The sequence below is a fragment of the Dermacentor silvarum genome, chromosome 1 (genome assembly GCF_013339745.2).
Source record: "Dermacentor silvarum isolate Dsil-2018 chromosome 1, BIME_Dsil_1.4, whole genome shotgun sequence".
NCBI classification, from domain to species: domain Eukaryota; kingdom Metazoa; phylum Arthropoda; class Arachnida; order Ixodida; family Ixodidae; genus Dermacentor; species Dermacentor silvarum.
The window spans coordinates 436,025,713-436,043,859 of record NC_051154.1 but is presented as its reverse complement, the minus strand read 5'-3'; the positions used below and the strand labels follow the sequence as shown (position 1 = coordinate 436,043,859).

At 47.5% G+C, this 18,147-nt stretch overlaps 1 protein-coding gene across 1 annotated transcript in view; it reads left to right on the top strand.

The window, feature by feature from the left end:
• LOC119448574 (tachykinin-like peptides receptor 86C) overlaps positions 1 to 18,147 on the top strand; it is a 382,544-nt gene that overhangs the window by 93,924 nt on the left and 270,473 nt on the right. Inside the window, exon 2 of the mRNA XM_049664211.1 lies at positions 3,319 to 3,534. Coding sequence (XP_049520168.1) covers positions 3,319 to 3,534 — 216 coding nt within the window. The remainder of the gene's footprint in view (positions 1 to 3,318; positions 3,535 to 18,147) is intronic.

The window sequence follows — 18,147 nt, the reverse complement described above, 5'->3', positions numbered from 1 at the left end:
GCTGGTATTCGAATCAATTTTGGTCTCTACGCGTATTACCTATCATACAGGCATTTTTGAAAATCATAACCAATGCACTAAACTGCGACCGTTCTGCACAAAGAAAGTGCGATATCACTTTATATTCTATGTAATACAGAGTGATCGAAGTTAAGTTTACAGTGTTTTTTTTAAATAGGCGCTGAGGCGTACGTGAAGACCACCTGTACAATAGGGTTATGTGGCTAGGGGGACACAAAGTGAGATGGCAATTATCGATGTTAGCCATGCAATTTCCAAAAATTGAATAATTAACTTTTGACTGGCTGCAGTAAGCAGGCACGTTTTTATTGAAAAGTTAGAGGCTGTAGTGTTTCTACAGAGTTCCACTTGACGGAATTCTTCTAGCATATCCGTGCTTTGAGATATTGAACTTCGAAGTTTAATTGCCGTTCGCATGATTACGCATGCAATACAGTGAGGACCGGCGCAAGGCTTCTCGCTTATTTGACGCGCCTTTCTGACAAATGGGACGTCTGACAACTGGGAAGGAGGCATAAGCAAAAGCGATAACTGCCTCCTTGCACTCTCGGCTGGCGTAAACACAAGGCGCACAAGTCGGAACCGCCATCAAAACACGAAACCACGCAGCCTGTAACGATGGTAGCTTCTGTTATACCGAGATAAGGGAGGAGCTTTGCGCCGGTCCTCGCTGTCTTGCAGGCGTAATCACGCGAAAGGCAAGTAAACTTCGCAGTTCAATGTCTCAAAGCACGGATATGCCAGAAGAATTCTGCCAAGTGGAACTCTGTAGAAACACTACTGTCTCTAACTTTTCAATACAAACGTGCCTGCTTACAGCAGCCAGTCAGAAGTTAATTATTCAATTTTTGGAAATTGCATGGCTAACATCGATAATTGCCATCTCACTTTGTGTCCCCCTAGCCACATAACCCTATTGTACAGGTGGTCTTCACGTACGCCTCAGCGCCTATTTAAAAAAAAAAACTGTCAACTTAACTTTGATCACCTTGTATAGGTTTCTGGCCCCATTCTACCATTGACAAGCCCACTGTAACTAAAAGGTAGTGTCACAGACATATATTAGCGTGATATCTTCTCCGGTATTCGGTGTTGTTCGCGAAGTACGATCAAAGCACAGTGCTCTGATTATAGCTATTAACGTCCGCCTGAACAGCCGTGAAGCCTCCCTCAGCACTAATGTTCCAGTTGATGCAAGCAAACTTCCATTTCAATCTGAAAATGAATTTATATTCGTACCACACGTCATCAACGTATTCATTTGAGTAATGTTTCCACGTTTCCCAACCCCTTACTTCGGGTTTCATGGTATGGTAACAGAAGACTGAAATTTTGATTTAAATGTTCCTTTTCTTTAATAAATGTCCCATTCAGAGTAAGTCTGACTGACTTTAATTAATAATAATTAATAATTAATGATTTAATTAAGTAATTGTGGGCGTTCCCAGAAAGTGGTATCTTACTCGGACAGGCATTGTCGCTTGCTGGTGTTTTCATCCACACTGTAGTTTTTTTCTTCTTGGTGGTAAGGCTTAAATGGAAGCTGCAACAAAATAGCTATCAGTGCTTTGAGGCATGCAAACAGGCGAAAGTTATAAGCAGACAAGATGAAGAGCTTCAAAGAATAATTGGACTTTCACAAATTGCGATAACAGCCAAGTGTTCCCTGTGCTTTGATGTTGAAGTACAATGTTAGCGTTGAAGCTTCAGTTAACCTGCGACGTAGTGTCTGATGTCAAGGACGAATGATCAGGGCGATATATGAGTACTAACGCTGCAGGCGGGGCGCACCGAGTTCCGTACACCGGTATACATTAGCACATACCAGCAGTTTCTTGCTTAGATCATATAGTTTCTTTTAAAAATCAGCTGTGGCAAGCAGAGCGAGTCTGTTACTGCAGCAACTAGAAGCTACGGACATTTATTACAGTTAACTAATTAATAATTAGCACTGATGACTCCGCTTATTCGTTTTAAATCACACGTAGCAAGTTCAGAGTTAAACCCAGTCAGTCCTCTGCACACGTCCACCACGTCCACCGATTATAACAACACCAACTTGCACCCTATGCTCCACCTGATCCCAACGCTTTTTCTGGAAGGTTCCGACAACATTATAATTCTGCGTGTTGCCTAGAGCTCCAACGCTGCTCCACAAGGAGCCCCAGCTAACTTTTGGCCAAGCTGTAAAAAGAACGAGAACTAATTACGTGCTAATTAGATAATAATAACAAACAAGTATTTTCTAAAGCATCCTGTTCAGCAGTTTTAATCACGCTTTGTCCTGCGCAAATATTTCCCCTCCTTTTAGTTATATCGCGCGAAATGCGATAAGTGCTGAGTGACTGCGTGCCCGCGTCCTCTGACAACAGCGTTCCCATACGCGATTTTAGGAATTCCGCTAATTCGGCCACCCTTTTGTCATTGCGTAGGCTACCAACGAAACGAGAAACATGCAGTCCATTATCAGCCGAAGCCAACGCCGACAACTTGCCGCTTCCAGGCAGTTGCCCAGTTAAAGATTGAGCGGAGTTAATTCATTAAAATCACTTTTTAGGACCGCGATGGTGTCGCGGCGCGAGGGCGGGAAATCACGCGCGGCTTTTCGCAGTTTGCGCGCTACAAGTAAGCGCGACGAAGAAAAGATTGTGCAGGACCTAGCGCGATGAAATTGAATGAATGGGTTACTTTAGCACGCGAGAAAAGTTTTTTTTGCCAAATCAATTCTGCGGAATCCGCGAAGGTGGAGGAAAGTTCGTGGAAGGGAGAAATAGTCATCCATCTGACCGTATACCATGAAGCTACAATGGAAACCCATAAGTGTTCCTCGGAAATAAAGCTTTCGCAATCAACGAAGGATTAATGCGAAGCTGCTTTTCTGAGAAACACATATGGGTTTCCTTTGTAGCTTCGGGGTAAGGACGGATGGTTGGCCACTTCCTCTTTCAATAGCCGTTTTACCATCTGAAGTGGTGCCCTGATTTCAAAACGTTTAAGCAATTTTTATTAATATTCCGTAGTTAAAGCAAAAATTACTATGCAAAAATAACTTTTTTAACAGCTGGCTAACTTTGGCTGGGCCGCCCTGTATACGCGCATACTCCTTGGCAAGCTTTAATTGCCTCCATGCCTCCACAAGTCAGGTTTATAAGAACAAATCAAATTCACACAAGCTTTGATAAAGCGCATGATTAGGCGTTTCTGGGCATAGCCTGTCGTGTAGCATCACAGTAACCAATCATTTTGCAATATAACACTGACGCTATTTCCCACTTGATCCCTGTGTACTTAACGCAGGTACTTCGCCATCGTGCACCCGATGTGCGGTCGCCTGTCCCGGTGGCGTTCGGTGGCCATCATCGGGGCGCTCTGGGGCTGCTCGGCGCTCCTGTCTCTTCCGCCGCTGCTGTACTCACGCACCCGCTCCTACCGGTATGCCGACGGGAGCGTGCGCACAGTGTGCATCCTAGTCTGGCCCGACGGCCCTCCGTACGCCTCCTACGACGACTACTTGTAAGTATGAACATTGCTCTGACAGCCGAAACTTATTGGTGCTTGTGAAAGAGTGCTTGATCTAGTTGCCTTGTAGTTCTTTGCAGAGTCGTGAGAACAGAGCTATGTCTGAGCTAGTTTGCTCGGCAAAACAAATCGTATGCCATTGCACAGCTTAACGTGCACAGAAAGTCATGGAACAGCAGTGTTTTACTATTGAACAACAGCGTACATGAACCTTTACCTAACATGGGTGCGTATGGGTCGCTATTATTGATTTGGGTTGTTTTTTTCTGTTGTTTACATTTAATTTTATTCTAGATTGACTATGTTTGGTTGTGGCATGTGTGTGAATATTATATCAGGAAATGGGTAGTTAGTTTCTCGACGGTATGTTAAGATAACACGCTCTAATGTAGCCTACTTTATTATCTGTGTGCAGTTATTAAACATTAGCAAAAAACAACCACAAATTCTAAAGCCGTTTCTGCCAGAAAAGCCTCTGACTTCACGAACAAAACCAAAGCAATACGTGAGTAAAGTGTGGTGACAAAATACAGTGCTCCGCATCACAACAGAAGAGGATAGATCCTCTTATGTTGCTCATAAAATCCTGTGTTGTCAAGTGCTTTGAGGCAGATGATAAATGACACTGGTGCTACCTATCAATCACCACGAGTTTTTCATCAATTAACAACCCTGGCGACTGCGTGGTAATGCTCTCCGCACAACCCCACTCTGGTTAAACACATACCTGTATTGTGCAGGAATATTCCTCTTTCTATCCATTTATATAATAGCTCAAACACTTAGGTGCCTATCGTTACTTGCCTGTCGATGTTTTTATGATCTGTGTCATGATTACCGCACTGCAACCTCCATTCGTAAATCAGTGCTGGATGCAGAGCTGCCAGATTCCCCAACACAGAGCGTATATTATGAAAATTTCCTTGAGCCAGATCACTGTCGTAACATATCATGAGCACAATTTTTTTTCAGGAAGAGTTAATGCAGGTGCGGGAGTACGATGTTTGCACAGTAGGGATAGCTCCCTCCCCTAATACAATGGTAGTCTCACGTCTGAAAAGAGAAAATGGGATTGTACTAGTCACTTCTGCCTATGTGATGAACGCCACGATTCCCTATTCCCACCGCTATTATCAATGTACCAACACACAATCCTTATAAGATTGTGGAGCCAAAGATTTGAGAATAAAGAAACACGGATATTAACCATGGCCAAGCCAAGCTCGATAACTTATTCAGAAGAGGTGGAACACAGTAAAAAAAAATGTCGCAGTTTCGCCCGAAAGGCGAAGCATCGATTGCGATCGCAAATTAGTAGATAGCTATTCGGAGCCGGGATAGTAGTTTTATCGGCCGCATAAACTTGGACACATTCGCTTACTAACTGAATTAACAATCGTGGTGTCAGCGCGCACAAGCAAACATGAATAGATCACACTGGATGACCGCAGACAACGACTGTCAAAACGCTGGCAGCAAGCGGAGCCGCCGCAGCGGGCGAAGGTTCGCGCGGTCTATCGCTTCAACGGAAACTGAGCCGCGAATGCACAGCGCATGAAAAGGTCAGAGCCGTGTATAGATAACAGACGGTAGGGCCGAGCGCCACCGCCGGGCAAAGTGCAGTGGAGTTGTGCAGAGGAGAAGTTGTTGGCAGAGTAGAAACTGCGCCCCCCCCCCCTGCCTCCCGCGCTGCCTTCCCGCTTTCTTGCTTTCGCGTGGGAGATTGAGTGGCCAGTTCCCCTTGCGCCCGGTTGCAAGATAAGCACTTGGTGAAGCAGCTCAGCGTCGCCCCGCCTCCCTCCCTCCCATACCCCCACGGCCTTTCGCGCGACGGTCACGTTTGCTTTTCGCCGTGCGTTCGCTCTCCGTGATAGTGCGTGTCCCCCGCGCGCTTTCGCTCGCGCATACGGCACGCGGCGACGATTTTATCGCCCTTGGAATCCATACGGAACCTCACGGTGACGGCGACGACGACGGCAGAAATCCGGTTGAAGTGTCCATAAAATTGCTATCGCATTAATATAGAGATGAGGCTATAAGGCGTAAGAGTTCATACATGCCTGAAATTAGAGCACTGCACGGGTCGATTTTTGCGGCCCGGGCCCGGCCCGGGCCCATTTTTACATTGGGCGGTCCGCCCGAGCCCGATCAAAACTTTAATGGCGAGACCCGGGCCCGGCTTGTGGTTATTTCCGGGTAGCGGAAATAATCTACGCTACCCGCCCGGCCCGGCCCGCTACCCCTTTACCTTAAGCCCGAGCCCGGTCCGAGCCCGGCTCGAAACCGGCCCGAGACCGAAAATACATGCTTTTCAGAGTTGAGAAGCCCGAGAATAACTCGCAGAAAGGCCGAGCGCGGCCCGGGCCCGCGTCAAAAAACCCGAGCCCGGCCCGGGCCTGGGTCAAAAAGCACACGCCGTGCCCGAGCCCGGCCCGAGCCCGTGAAAAAACTGCTCTACCCGGCCCGGCCCGGCCGACGGGCCGGGCCGGGCCGGGTAACGACATCCTGAGCACTTTCCCAATCACAAAAAAATTAAAACCTCTCCGGAAAACGCGAAAACATGCAACTCGTGGTCAACAGCACGCTCGTTGGGCGCGCTCCAGCGAGATCCCACATACAAGCATCGCGCCCGATGATATATGGCGCTGTGGTCGCAAAATGTCTGCGCCCTCGAAGAAGCGGTCTAGAATGTTTCCTTTATGGATGGCGGAATTGATTCACAATGCACTCTTTGACGTGCTCTGAGAGCAGCTCTAACAGCTGCTCGCATTGTCATTCCCCAAGATAACGCAATTGGCCCTGTCATCGCTGAAATGCAATACAGTTATCTTTTTTATTTTATTTTTCAGGAAGATTACGCGGCATTCTGTGCCTCACAGCTCCGACGAAATTTTTTTCAGAATACGTGAAAAGACACATTGCTGAGTTGCATTCGAGTCGTCCAATCACAAAATATAGCCCAGTGATTTACTGGACATTGAATAACTATATAACAGTGCGATAGCAGGTAACTATATGTATGAACACGCTAACATCGTAAAATTAGAGATGCATTTTGCTGATTGATCCTGGTATAGGCTAATAACCGCTGTGCCTGTGGAACTTTGTTATGTAGCAGAAGCATAAATAGTGTACGTAAATTCGCACTAGTACGAAGCGCACAGACGACATTTGTCTATGGCCATCGGACACGAACTGAGCTGAAGTACTTAAAGCGGGTATTGATGTTACGACTCTTAATGGAGAGTGATCTTTTAACGGAGAAGTCCGCTGTTTTAGCTTTCACAAAACCATATGCTTACAGTTTTCACTTTACCATCTACCAGGTCAATATTCCGGTTCCCAGAAACCTGTGTCTTCCGAGAATAATGCTTGACTGACTACTGGGACGTCGCTTTACCATACTTCACTTTGGCTTACAACTCGTCCCGTCACGACACTGCCGGATTTTCACCATTTTACCTTTTGTATGGCCGCGACTCCAGCTTGCCCTTCGACACGTTGCTACCTTCCGCAGTACAATCACCCAGCACTGGTTGCGCTCGCGATGCTATTGCCTTAGCCGCCCAGGCCCGAGAGGTCACCCGTCATCGCCCGTCAAGCTTCTCAAAAGTGACGCTACGACCTTCAGCACCGAGACCACCATTTTTCACCTGGTTCCCTTGTCCTTCTCTGGACGCCTTCACGTCGCGTCGCCTTGTCGGAAAAACTACTTTCCCTTTTATTCTGGTCCGTACCAGATCTTACGTCAACTGTCCGACATGACATACGAGATTGCCCCAGTCGGTCAAACTTCAGTGCCTCCCAACGTCACCAGCGATGTTGTTCACGTCGCCAGGCTCAAGCCCTATTTCCCCCCAATAAGTGAGGCTCTATAACCTGCACTGGGATGGAGCTAACCCAACCGGGAGGGTGATGTTACGGTGAAGGAAAAGAAGAAGGTGACGCGAATGAGAGGAAGACGAAGACTCGGGCCATTGCCTGAACGCCATATTCATCAGTTGTAAATATACATTACTTTACACTCGTGGGCCTGCTTTCTTGCAGCACTATTTTTATGGTACTCGAGCTCAAGAAATGGATGTTATTGAGTCACCTTTGACGCGCTTAAAATAGACATAGCCTTAAAAAGCTTTGTATGTCAGTTCACTAGGCGGTAGGGCTGTGTTTAGTAGTTGAGCTTGTTGGAGTAATTAGCTGGATGTTACACGAATGACCAGATGGACTCATATTACAAGCACAATGCTTACACTCAGTTCTTCGTTAAGATATGAAAATTCCCTGGTGAGACATAAGAATATTCTTAAGCAAATGTATGATGAAGAATAATTACCGAAATGCTGTGTGTTTGAATGGCACCAAAGGTTTCGGGAAATGCAGAGATTCGGTGCAAGGCGATTCCTGGGTCGGTTACTAGTCAACGTCCCATAAAGCTGCAAATGTGCAACGTGTGAGGTAGTTACTGCATGAAAACATCTGTGATACTGTTCGCAAGATATCTGATGATTTAAACATGAACAGCGATGCATATCACCAGATCATACGTAATGATTTACAGAAGCCAAAACTCAATACAAAATTGTTCCTTACGCACTGATGGACGAGCAGAAAAAAAACTGCCGCAAAACTTTCGGAAAGAGCCAGCAATTATTCAGAATTTGCGTTAAGCATCACTGTCATTGAAGAGGTGAATGTTGGCGGCCCCAGCATGACCCTTAAACAAAGCGAGAAAGCCCCGAATAGTCTTGGTCGTGATACGCCTCCCTCTAAAAAAAGCAAAGCGACACACCATCGAAAACATACAGAAAGTTGGTCGCATTTTTAAACACTAGAGGTTTGGCGCGCCTTCAGTATCTTACTGAAGGGCAAAGACTAAACCGAAATTTCTTCATTGACTTGCTAAACGTTTGCTACATGCAAGTGGGCGACGCCATGCTGACTTGGTGTCATATGGACAGTGATTTTTGATGCATGACAACTCGAGGCTCCGAACTGCTATATCAGTCCAGCAACATCTGGCCAAACAACTGCTCAGCCACGTCCTTCATATTCGCCTGGCCTATCGCCGTGTGATTTATTTTTGTTTACCCTTGTGAAATTCCCGCCAAAAAGAAAGCATCATGAAGGTATGGCAGCAATCCAAGCTGCTGTGGCTGATCTTCTAAACAGCATCCCGGATGACGCTTTCTTTCCTTGCTTCCATGACCTCCAGAAATGGTGTCAGCTGTGTGTACATAGATGAGAGGACTACATTGAGGCGACCTAGGACCCTTAGCTTATGAACTGAACAAAAAATGTTTTGACGAGATCACTCCTGCAACTTTGCTGACAAAGGATCTGTATTGGGACAGTTGCACTGTAACCCATGCTCACAAAAAAAGCGGAGTGTTATGGATGCGCTTGGACTCGTATGCTCAGTTTATAAAGTGAACCTTTCTTTGTCTTCTCTCCCGGATTTCGCAGCCTTCTGTGCTGTCTCGCTGAGCAGGACACCGTGGACCGGCTTATGTAGTATAGAATTGACCCACAAAGCATCGTTAAACCAATGAAAGACACCGTAATAACACTTACTGATTCTGATGGGCGTGCACTGCGCAACGAAGAATGCTGTTCCGTTCTTAATGATGTTTTTTCGCAATGTTTTTTCTGATTCACGAGGAATTTCGGTGCCGCAGCTATGCGACCGCGGGTTTTTCCAATGGATTTTGTCGTGATTGAATTTGAAGGAGTCATTACCTTAATCCGGAAACTAAAGCGGTCGTCCGTCTGCGGCACCGATGAGATAAACGCGAAATTTCTGAAAAACACTGAAGTGTACTTTTCCATAATTTTGTCACACATTTTCATGCAGTCTCTTTAGTGCTCCACTTTGCCACCTGATTGGAAGGTGGGGAAGGTGATTTCAGTCTTTGAATCCGGTAACCAACACTCTGCCTTAAACTACCGACCAATTTCGCTAACAAGTATCCCCTGTAAGATGCTTGAACATGTAATCTATTCTAACCTCATAAGATTTCTTGAAAGCAACTCATTCTTCAGCAGGTTCCAACACGGCTTTCGTAAGCACCACTCGTGCGAAACTCAGCTTCAGTCTTTTATGCATGATGTCAGCGTAGCGCTAGATAATAGAATTCCGGTTGATTGTATGTTTTTAGACTTCGCAAAAGCCTTTGATAAAGTGTCGCACCAACTATTACTACTTAAGCTCAGCACGCTAAACATCGACCCCAATATCCTCAAATGGATAGAATGCTTTCTGACCAACCGCACTCAGTACGTAACAGCTAATGATTGTTCCTCACATCCCTGCGCAGTTAAAGCTGGCGTTCCGCAAGGTTCAGTTTTAGGTCCTTTGCTCTTTTTTAATATATATCAATGACCTTCCGTGTAACATCAACTCTTCCATAAAACTGTTTCCAGATGACTGTGTCATGTACAGTAGAATAACTAACGAAAACGATAACTACCTTCTTCAAGCCGACCTTAATAGCGTCTCTGCCTGGTGTAGTACATGGCTACCGACTCTTAACGTGAATAAGTGTAAAAGTATGGCAATATCGCGTTTTTCTAACACTTCTGAATCCTTTACCTACACCTTGAATGGAACTAAATTGGAGCAGGTTAGTACTTACAAATACCTTGGTGTTTACATATCGAATGATTTATCATGGCACTCTCACATTAACTACATTACTAACAATGCTTGTCGTACTCTTGGTTACCTTCGCCGAAACTTTCGCCAAGCGCCAGCACACGTTAAACTACAGCTATATCAAACATTAATCTGTCCAAAGCTCGAGTATGCTTCAGCCGTATGGGATCCCGCTCAATCAACCCTAATTGACACTTTGGAATCGGTACAGAACCGTTCAGCTCGATTTATACTCAATAATTATGCTCGCTCTGCCAGTGTCACCTTGATGAAATCCACTCTTCACCTACCAGACCTGGCAATCAGAAGAAGGATTTCCCGTCTCTTGCTTTTTCATAAATTTTTTTTTCATAATCGAGTACTTCGACAGGAATTCATCTCAGAACCTGCTTACTTTTCATCACGTGTTGACCACCCAAATAAAGTAGCCGTTCCTTTGTGCCGCACTAATCTCTTTTTACATTCTTTTCTTCGGATGACAAGTAGAGAGTGGAATCACTTTCCCCTCCATCGCTGCCACTGAGGACCAAGCGTTGTTCAAGTCTGCAGTTACTGAACACATACTGGCGTACCTGCAAACTAATGTTGTTGTTGATGTTTTCCTGTCAATTCCTTTTATTGTTTTGTTTTTATTTACATTGTACCCACCCCCTCTGTAACGCCCTCTGGGTCTTGAGGGTATACTAATAAATAATAAATAAATAAATAAAATAGCATCTTGGAGTGCTCCTATGTTCCGCGCAATAAAGAAATAAGGACATAAGGACATATAATATCGCCTCATAGGAATCTCTATAAAGCAGACAAATCGCTTAATGTACAATATTCAACGGCTTCTGTGTGTGTGTGTGTGTGTGTGTGTGTGTGTGTGCGTGTGCGTGTGCGTGTGTGTGTGTGTGTGTGTGTGTGTGTGTGCGCGCGCGCGCGTGTGTGTGTGTGTGTGTGTGCGTGCGTGTGTGTGTGTGTGTGTGTGTGTGTGTGTGTGTGTGTGTGTGTGTGTGTGTGTGTGTGTGTGTGTGTGTGTGTGTGTGTGTGCCCGCGCGCATGCACGACCAGATTCTCCGTGTTATTATTACACAATTTTTACTGATAAAGTAAAGTCCCTAAGCGCACCTCTATTCTTCGAAATAAAACAATAAATTCCGTACAGACAATGCTGGCCCATAACAATCTGTAAAGATCAAGGACATCATAAATACTGCAATTGCCCATGATAATAAGTAGGATACGTTTTTTAAATGTCGTATGTTCGTGTTTCGCAGTCTTGGCCCGACGAGCACATATACCACTGGGTGTGTGTCCATTCTTGATTACGTGCTGCATAGGATTAACTGAACACAAGTTCGGGCGTCCCATTTAGTTGTATAGAATTTAAGTAAGCATAATCTTTCTAGACACATTTACTAACTTCTGCTTGTGTCGGTTCCACGCTATCAGTGTTCACGGACGTACTGTATCGCGGTCTCACGTGAACATAGTGTGCGCGCCTAACTATGGGCTTCTTGTGTACTACCCCAGAATCATTTCCCGCGTCCTACCAGGTGGCGGGTCAACAGGCCTGTTTTGCTTTTTGTTTCCACAAGCGGCGATTGCAATGGCTGTTGAAAGCACGTTTGTCTACACACGATTCGCAATTCATGGCCCCTTAATGTTACAGTGAATGCTTCTTTGGTGGCGTCCGACGGGTTTTGGCTGGTCAGTGTGGTGGTTTGACTTTAGAGAGCAGGGTTCACGGGGTGAGAAGGGTTGAGAGGTACAGCGCCGATTAGTTGACGCAAGCGATGACGTCATCAGGTCATTACGATGGAGTGGAGAACGCACGCGCGCCGGAGGTGGCATGATGCTGGTGAAGTGGGCGCAAAAGCTTCGCTGACTCCGATTCCCGTAGTGTGTAACCTTGTCATTATTACTTGAATGTCAGGTAATTCAATTTTTCAGTGCCTAATTGTACAAAACAGTCTTATAATCATGCAGACCGGTAAACATAAAGCGAAGCTGTTCTTTTCCGCCACAATTCTTCAGTTAAAACGCATGGTATTTGCTATGGCTGCACCATTACTGTTTGCATGTGCATACACCTAAGACTACACAGTTGTGACAACACAGTCGTGAAAGTTGTAGTGGACCCGTTCGCTTCGCCCTTTTCTGAAAAAAGCTGGCGGCGTGCACCGTTCCATAAAGCAGTTTACATTTTTGGGCAAGGATAAGATGCATAGTTTTAAACCAGTTTAATTACAGATATTGTTAAGTTGTAGAGAAGGTGAATAATTAGACATTTAAAATAAGGAGAGTTAGGAATCTAACATATTGTAGGGCGAACTTGTACATGTACAAGCAAGGGACACTCAAATCAAACCTGCTCACTGCTATCAAACGATAACAGTGAGCACAGTCGTGAAATCTGATTTCACGGGCCAATCGAATGCGTCCGCTATTTGTACGTGAGTCATCGTACATTCCAGAGTTATCGCTGGTGTTCGCCTACATTCGAATATGTACAACACTATTTGCAACACTATTTTAGACACGCCTTTATTGCTTTAGAATGTGAGGGAACGATCAAATAATTCTGGATACTGTAGGAGCACCTCTGGCCAATCGTCAATTTGAGGAAACTTGCTACATGGTCTAGTTCTTTCATAATGCTTTGCAAAAAGATACTGCACTAGGCCGACAAGGACGGGAGGGTAGTGACACGTGCTAGTACAAACTATCAACTAATTCTATTTCAGTCAGAGTCTTCAATATAGGCACATTACGAAACGTACACAATCAGGCAATACAACATCATTATTAGGAAAAAAAGCAGCTGAAATATGTACAAAATGATGGCGTCACTGCAAGATGCCACGCAATAACTCTTGCGCTCTCTACCAAACAGGGAAATTAACGTGTCGCTTACGCATGCATTACCATTGTGCGACGTTCACACTGGGAAATTCGGCGACTACAGCGACCGGAAATTTCCTGCCACCGAGATGCCGCATAATCACAATGGGCCTCTTCGATTATCAGTCCCTGAAAGTCCCGGACTGCTTGGGACTACTGTGCCGCATTTGATATTGCTCGGGCAGCTTCAGAAGCTACGCCCATTAGTCGGAGAATTGTCCGAAGCGCGTTCATTTTTTTCACGGACAGGAAGTTTCAGACAGCCCGCGAACTGTGGGAGCGGTCCGCAGATTTTTGATCGGACAAGCGCATGCAGCTAGCCGACGACGGCTGTCCGAAAAAGATGCGCGCGGCGTCTTCCGTGTGCTTCTGCGTACTTGGCGTGTTCCACACGGTAAATATATTGCGCTCAGTTAAAAAAAAATTCTGGGGTTTGACGGGCCAAAACCACGATCTGATTATGAGGCACGCCGTAGTGTGGGACTCCGGAAATTTGGACCACCTGGGGTTCTTTAACGTGCACCTAAATCTAAGTACACAGGTGTTTTCGCGCATTTTGCCCCCATCAAAATGCGGCCGCCGTGGCCGGGATTCGGTCCCGCGACCTCGTGCTCAGCAGCCCATCACCATAGCCACTGAGCAACCCCGGCGGATTGTGCGCTCAGCTATCATGCCTCTTAGATCAGTGCACTGTGTGCCATTACGCGAGCTTTTCGTGAGCCATGTAATTTTGCAGCATTAGTGTTCGTGTTTTTTTAAGAGGCCAGCACAACGATCAGGCGCACATGCTTTCATTCTTTAAAAAGTTTGCACCCTTTGGGGCTTATCTTTTGCGCCACAGCAATAATTGACAGCTGTCTTGCTTGCGTTATTCTTTTCTTGAAAACTCCACGCTCGCTACTTTCCTGTCGAGAATGCTAAGATAACGCGCATGCCGTTCGTGACCTGGAAGTACCGGGCTGTGTATATTGAAAATCTAGAAGCCACGGTGACTTAGCAACCACGGTGGAACGCCATTGGCGGAAACGCTCCCGGTGACGCTCTGATGTGAAGCCGTGACGATTACTGCCTTTGCATGTCGCCTACGATAGGTTAGCTTATGTTAGGTTAGCGTAAAAGGCGTTAGGTGCGTGGCGTTCCGTCATAGCGGTCGCAAAGGGCGTCGAGCGTCGCGGGCGGCGTTTCAGCCAATGGCGTTCCACCGCGATTGCTAAGGCGTTGTGCCTTCTATAGATTTTCAATATATGCTACCAGGGCTCGCAGCGTTAAAGAAAGGAAATGCGGGCAAGATAGATGACGATTATTCTTAGGGGACAAGATCAGCCCCAAAGGGTGCAAAATTTGTTAACAGTGCATTTTTTATGCGTTTCGCAAAATCGGTCAAGCTCATTACTATACGCGTAGTAAACATGTGGATTTCTGCCTTCAGGTGAGCGAAGCTGGTCTGCGAGGAAGCATATCCCACTGTATATGTGGCTGTTTCTCGCCGGTAGCTGGGATGGCAGGCAATAGGAGCTTCGCCGATTGCTGTTGACATATTTTGAGCTTTTCTGTTGCCAAGTTCGAGCGCTCGCTTTTTTACGAGCAGGATTACTAGATTGTGTACATGCACTCTGTCCGAGACGCACGTCTGGCCTTTCATAGGCGGTTTCACTAGCTTTAAAGATATCGGCGGGCACTTTCTGTGTGAACAGCGACGTGGTAGATTGCGATTTTGCTCTTGTTCATATGAGAATTCCGCTTAAATTTTGCTGGCAATAGCCTAGCTTAATGACAGCGTTCAAGCTGCACCATCTGGAGGCCACGCTGATGAATTCGTCCAGTAGTGGGGTTAGATACGAACAGACGACGGCAGTCAGGAGAGTGAATTACGGCCATAGTGCTTTCGAGCAAAACCTCGGACAGTCCCCGACAGCTGGATCACGTGACTGTGACGTGCCCTTCTGTCAGGTCTAGTCAGACTTTAAGCTGCAAACGGTTTGCGCACAGTCCGGAACAGGATAATCGAAGAGGCCTATTGCTTGCTCACCGCACCGCCAGAACTCTCGAGGTACCACAAAATAAACACAAAACAAGAAGGAGGAAATACACTTTATTGAAGACAAGGGGAGGAGGAGAAGGTGGGAGCCGAGATCAGGCGGAGGAGGCTCTGGGTGGCGTCCAGCTGGCCGTGACCTTCGCCTCCCAGTACGCCAGCCCAGCTCGGGTTTGAGGGTTAGTAGAATTTAGTACGGAGTCCCACGCCTCCTCTGAGGGAGCTTGCCGCAGGAGACTTCTTGGGGGAGGATTATTCCTGCAACCCATAGAATATGATTGTGGTAGGAAGCTCGCAAAAATTGTGGGCAACTGTGTGGGCGCAGGTCACCCAGACGCACAAGAACGCACCCAGAGACACAAAGAGACGTCTTTATGACACGAAATGGCACATGGAACGAATAAGGGAACACAGACTATGCAGATAAGCTGGGTAACTGTCACGCTCGAATACTCACAATGCTAATCAGGAGTTGCGGCCTCGTGACGATGGCTCGACGGACTTGGCTCTGACGGCGGTGAGTACGGGTGCTGGTTGAAGTTCAGGGTGGTTCCAGGACGTAGCCCGGTTCCGGAGCGTTGGCTCTGGGTCCTAGCCCGAACTCGGCAGCAGAGCGCTGGGTTGAAAGCCAGGGCGAAGCCCAGCACAGCAGTGGGGTGAAAACCAGGACGACGCCCGGTTTGAAGAACAGGACCAGGGCTCTGGGACGTAGCCCAAGCCCGGCAGCACGGCAGCGGTCGTGCCAGCCGAGACGTGGCTCAGCTCAGCAGGACCCGCGATGATGGTAGAAGCCGGGGCGGCGCCCGGTTTGCAGTACAGGACCGGGATGCCGGGACGTGGACCGGCGTTCGGTCTGCTCTATCTCGCTGCGCTGCCCGTTCTGTCAGCTTGGCTGCCCCGTCGTTCCAGATCGTCTCCCCCGGCACACGCACCGTCCACGCGCACCAGCCACACTCACTCCCGCGCTTCTCGGCCCCGCACGCCGAACACAAGCACTAAAAAGCCCAGGCGTTTCACCTCTCGGCCCAGCACACCAAGCAGAAACATTAAATTGCCGTCCTCCTACCACACTTCGCCCCTGTTCAAGAACGACGCGGAGGTGAGGTAGGACGCGTCGACTAAATATGCGTAACACACAACACAGAGTGCGGAGTTAATTCGTCCGTTCGTCCGTGAGTTCTTTCTTGTGGTCCGGTAATTTCACTTCACACCACATAATGCACTGCACTCAACTGTTAGAAATGTTCGCTAGTTCATTGTCCCAAACACTCTACAGGTAACACTTGTTTACAACACACATTTGTAACTGACAATTCAATTGTCCGAGGGCATTCCTAAATATTATTCATTTTTATCCTACCCGTTGCATATGCATATTTTTTCCGCCTTTTTCGGAACTCCCATGCTTGTCTACTTTCTTTCTGCTTCCTTCGCGCTCCTACGTCTATGGATTTCCTGTACCACTCTGAATGGCCCTGGTTAAACACCGATTTCATTTTCTGCCTCATTGAACAGCACGTCTTATTCAGCAAACGCGTTTTCTTACGCCGTCTTGCTTTCAACCACCTGTACAAGTTCTTCCAACCCTTACATTTTGCCTTACGTCTGGGGCGATTCGGGTATCTACCGGCTTTCTCGTGGCTGTGTTTCTCGGAATCTAAATGCCTCATTATGTCTGGTGCCTGGCGATTGCTGGTATCATTTTTCGATGACTTACTCACTGTCGTTCTGAGGTGAACTACTTCTTTCTCTGCTGTGCTCTGCTCCTTGTTTACGCAAACCTCTATTGGAATGTCAGCCATCCTCTTCACCTGTTCCCTCTGCATCAAGGGCTCCTCAGTGGTGAGCTTCTCTACGCCGTCACGGGCGCTATCGGATCTGCCAACCTCTTCTGGCATCTTTCTCATGTCGTGCAGTTCTGCTACGAAAACGCACCTACTCTCCCTCTTTGTCTCAGCTTCACTCTCTTTCATTTTCAATGCACGCAGCTCTTCTCGCAGCATCTTGAGTTCTTTCTCTTGGAGCTGCTTCCTCTCTTCGTAATCTTGCTAAGCTGCAGCAAGTTCCGGTAATCGAAAAGCCTCGACGCGTTTCTTTTCTTCCTCAATTAGTTTGAGGCCGCTCACCGGTAGTCGACTATATCGCACGTTCAAACTGGTAGTATGTTCTTGAAGTTTGAGCTTCAGCAGTAAAACGCGTTCCTCGACCTGCAACCGTCTCTCCTCGAGCTCCATGATCGCGCGCTGATCGTCACGAGCTTGCGTGCGAAGTTTCCCTTCTGTCACGCGTTCCGCGGCAATCCACTCGTGGAGAGCGGCACCAGATAGGCCCATGTCCTTGCCGATCGCGTACAGTCTCTCAATATCCATGGTTTACTCCCGTGCGTCTAGCTGTCGGCAAGATGTTAACGCCGATCCTGGCCGGCTCGCCAAAATTGTGGGCAACTGTGTGGGCGCAGGTCAGCCAGACGCACAAGAAGGCACCCAGAGACACAAAGAGACGTCTTTATGACACGAAACGGCACATGGAACGAATACGGGAACACAAACTATACAGATAAGCTGCTTAACTATCACGCTCGAGCACTCACAATGCTAATCAGGAGTTCCGGCCTCGTGGCGATGGCTCGGCGGACTCGGCTCTGACGGCGGTGAGTACGGGCGGTGGTTGAAGTTCAGGGTGGTTCCAGGACGTAGCCCGGTTCCGGAGCGTTGACTCTGGGTCGTAGCCCGAGCTCGGAAGCAGAGAGCTGGGTTGAAAGCCAGGTCGAAGCCCAGCACAGCAGTGGGGTGAAAACCAGGACGACGCCCGGTTTGAAGAACAGGACCAGGGCCCTGGGTCGTAGCCCGAGCCCGGCAGCGGTCGTGCGAGCCGAGACGTGGCTCAGCTCAGCAGGACCCGTGACGACGGTAGAAGCCGGGGCGGCGCCCGGTTTGGAGAACAGGACCAGAGCTCTGGGACGTAGCCCAAGCCCGGCAGCACGGCAGCGGTCGTGCGAGCCGAGACGTGGCTCAGCTCAGCAGGACCCGCG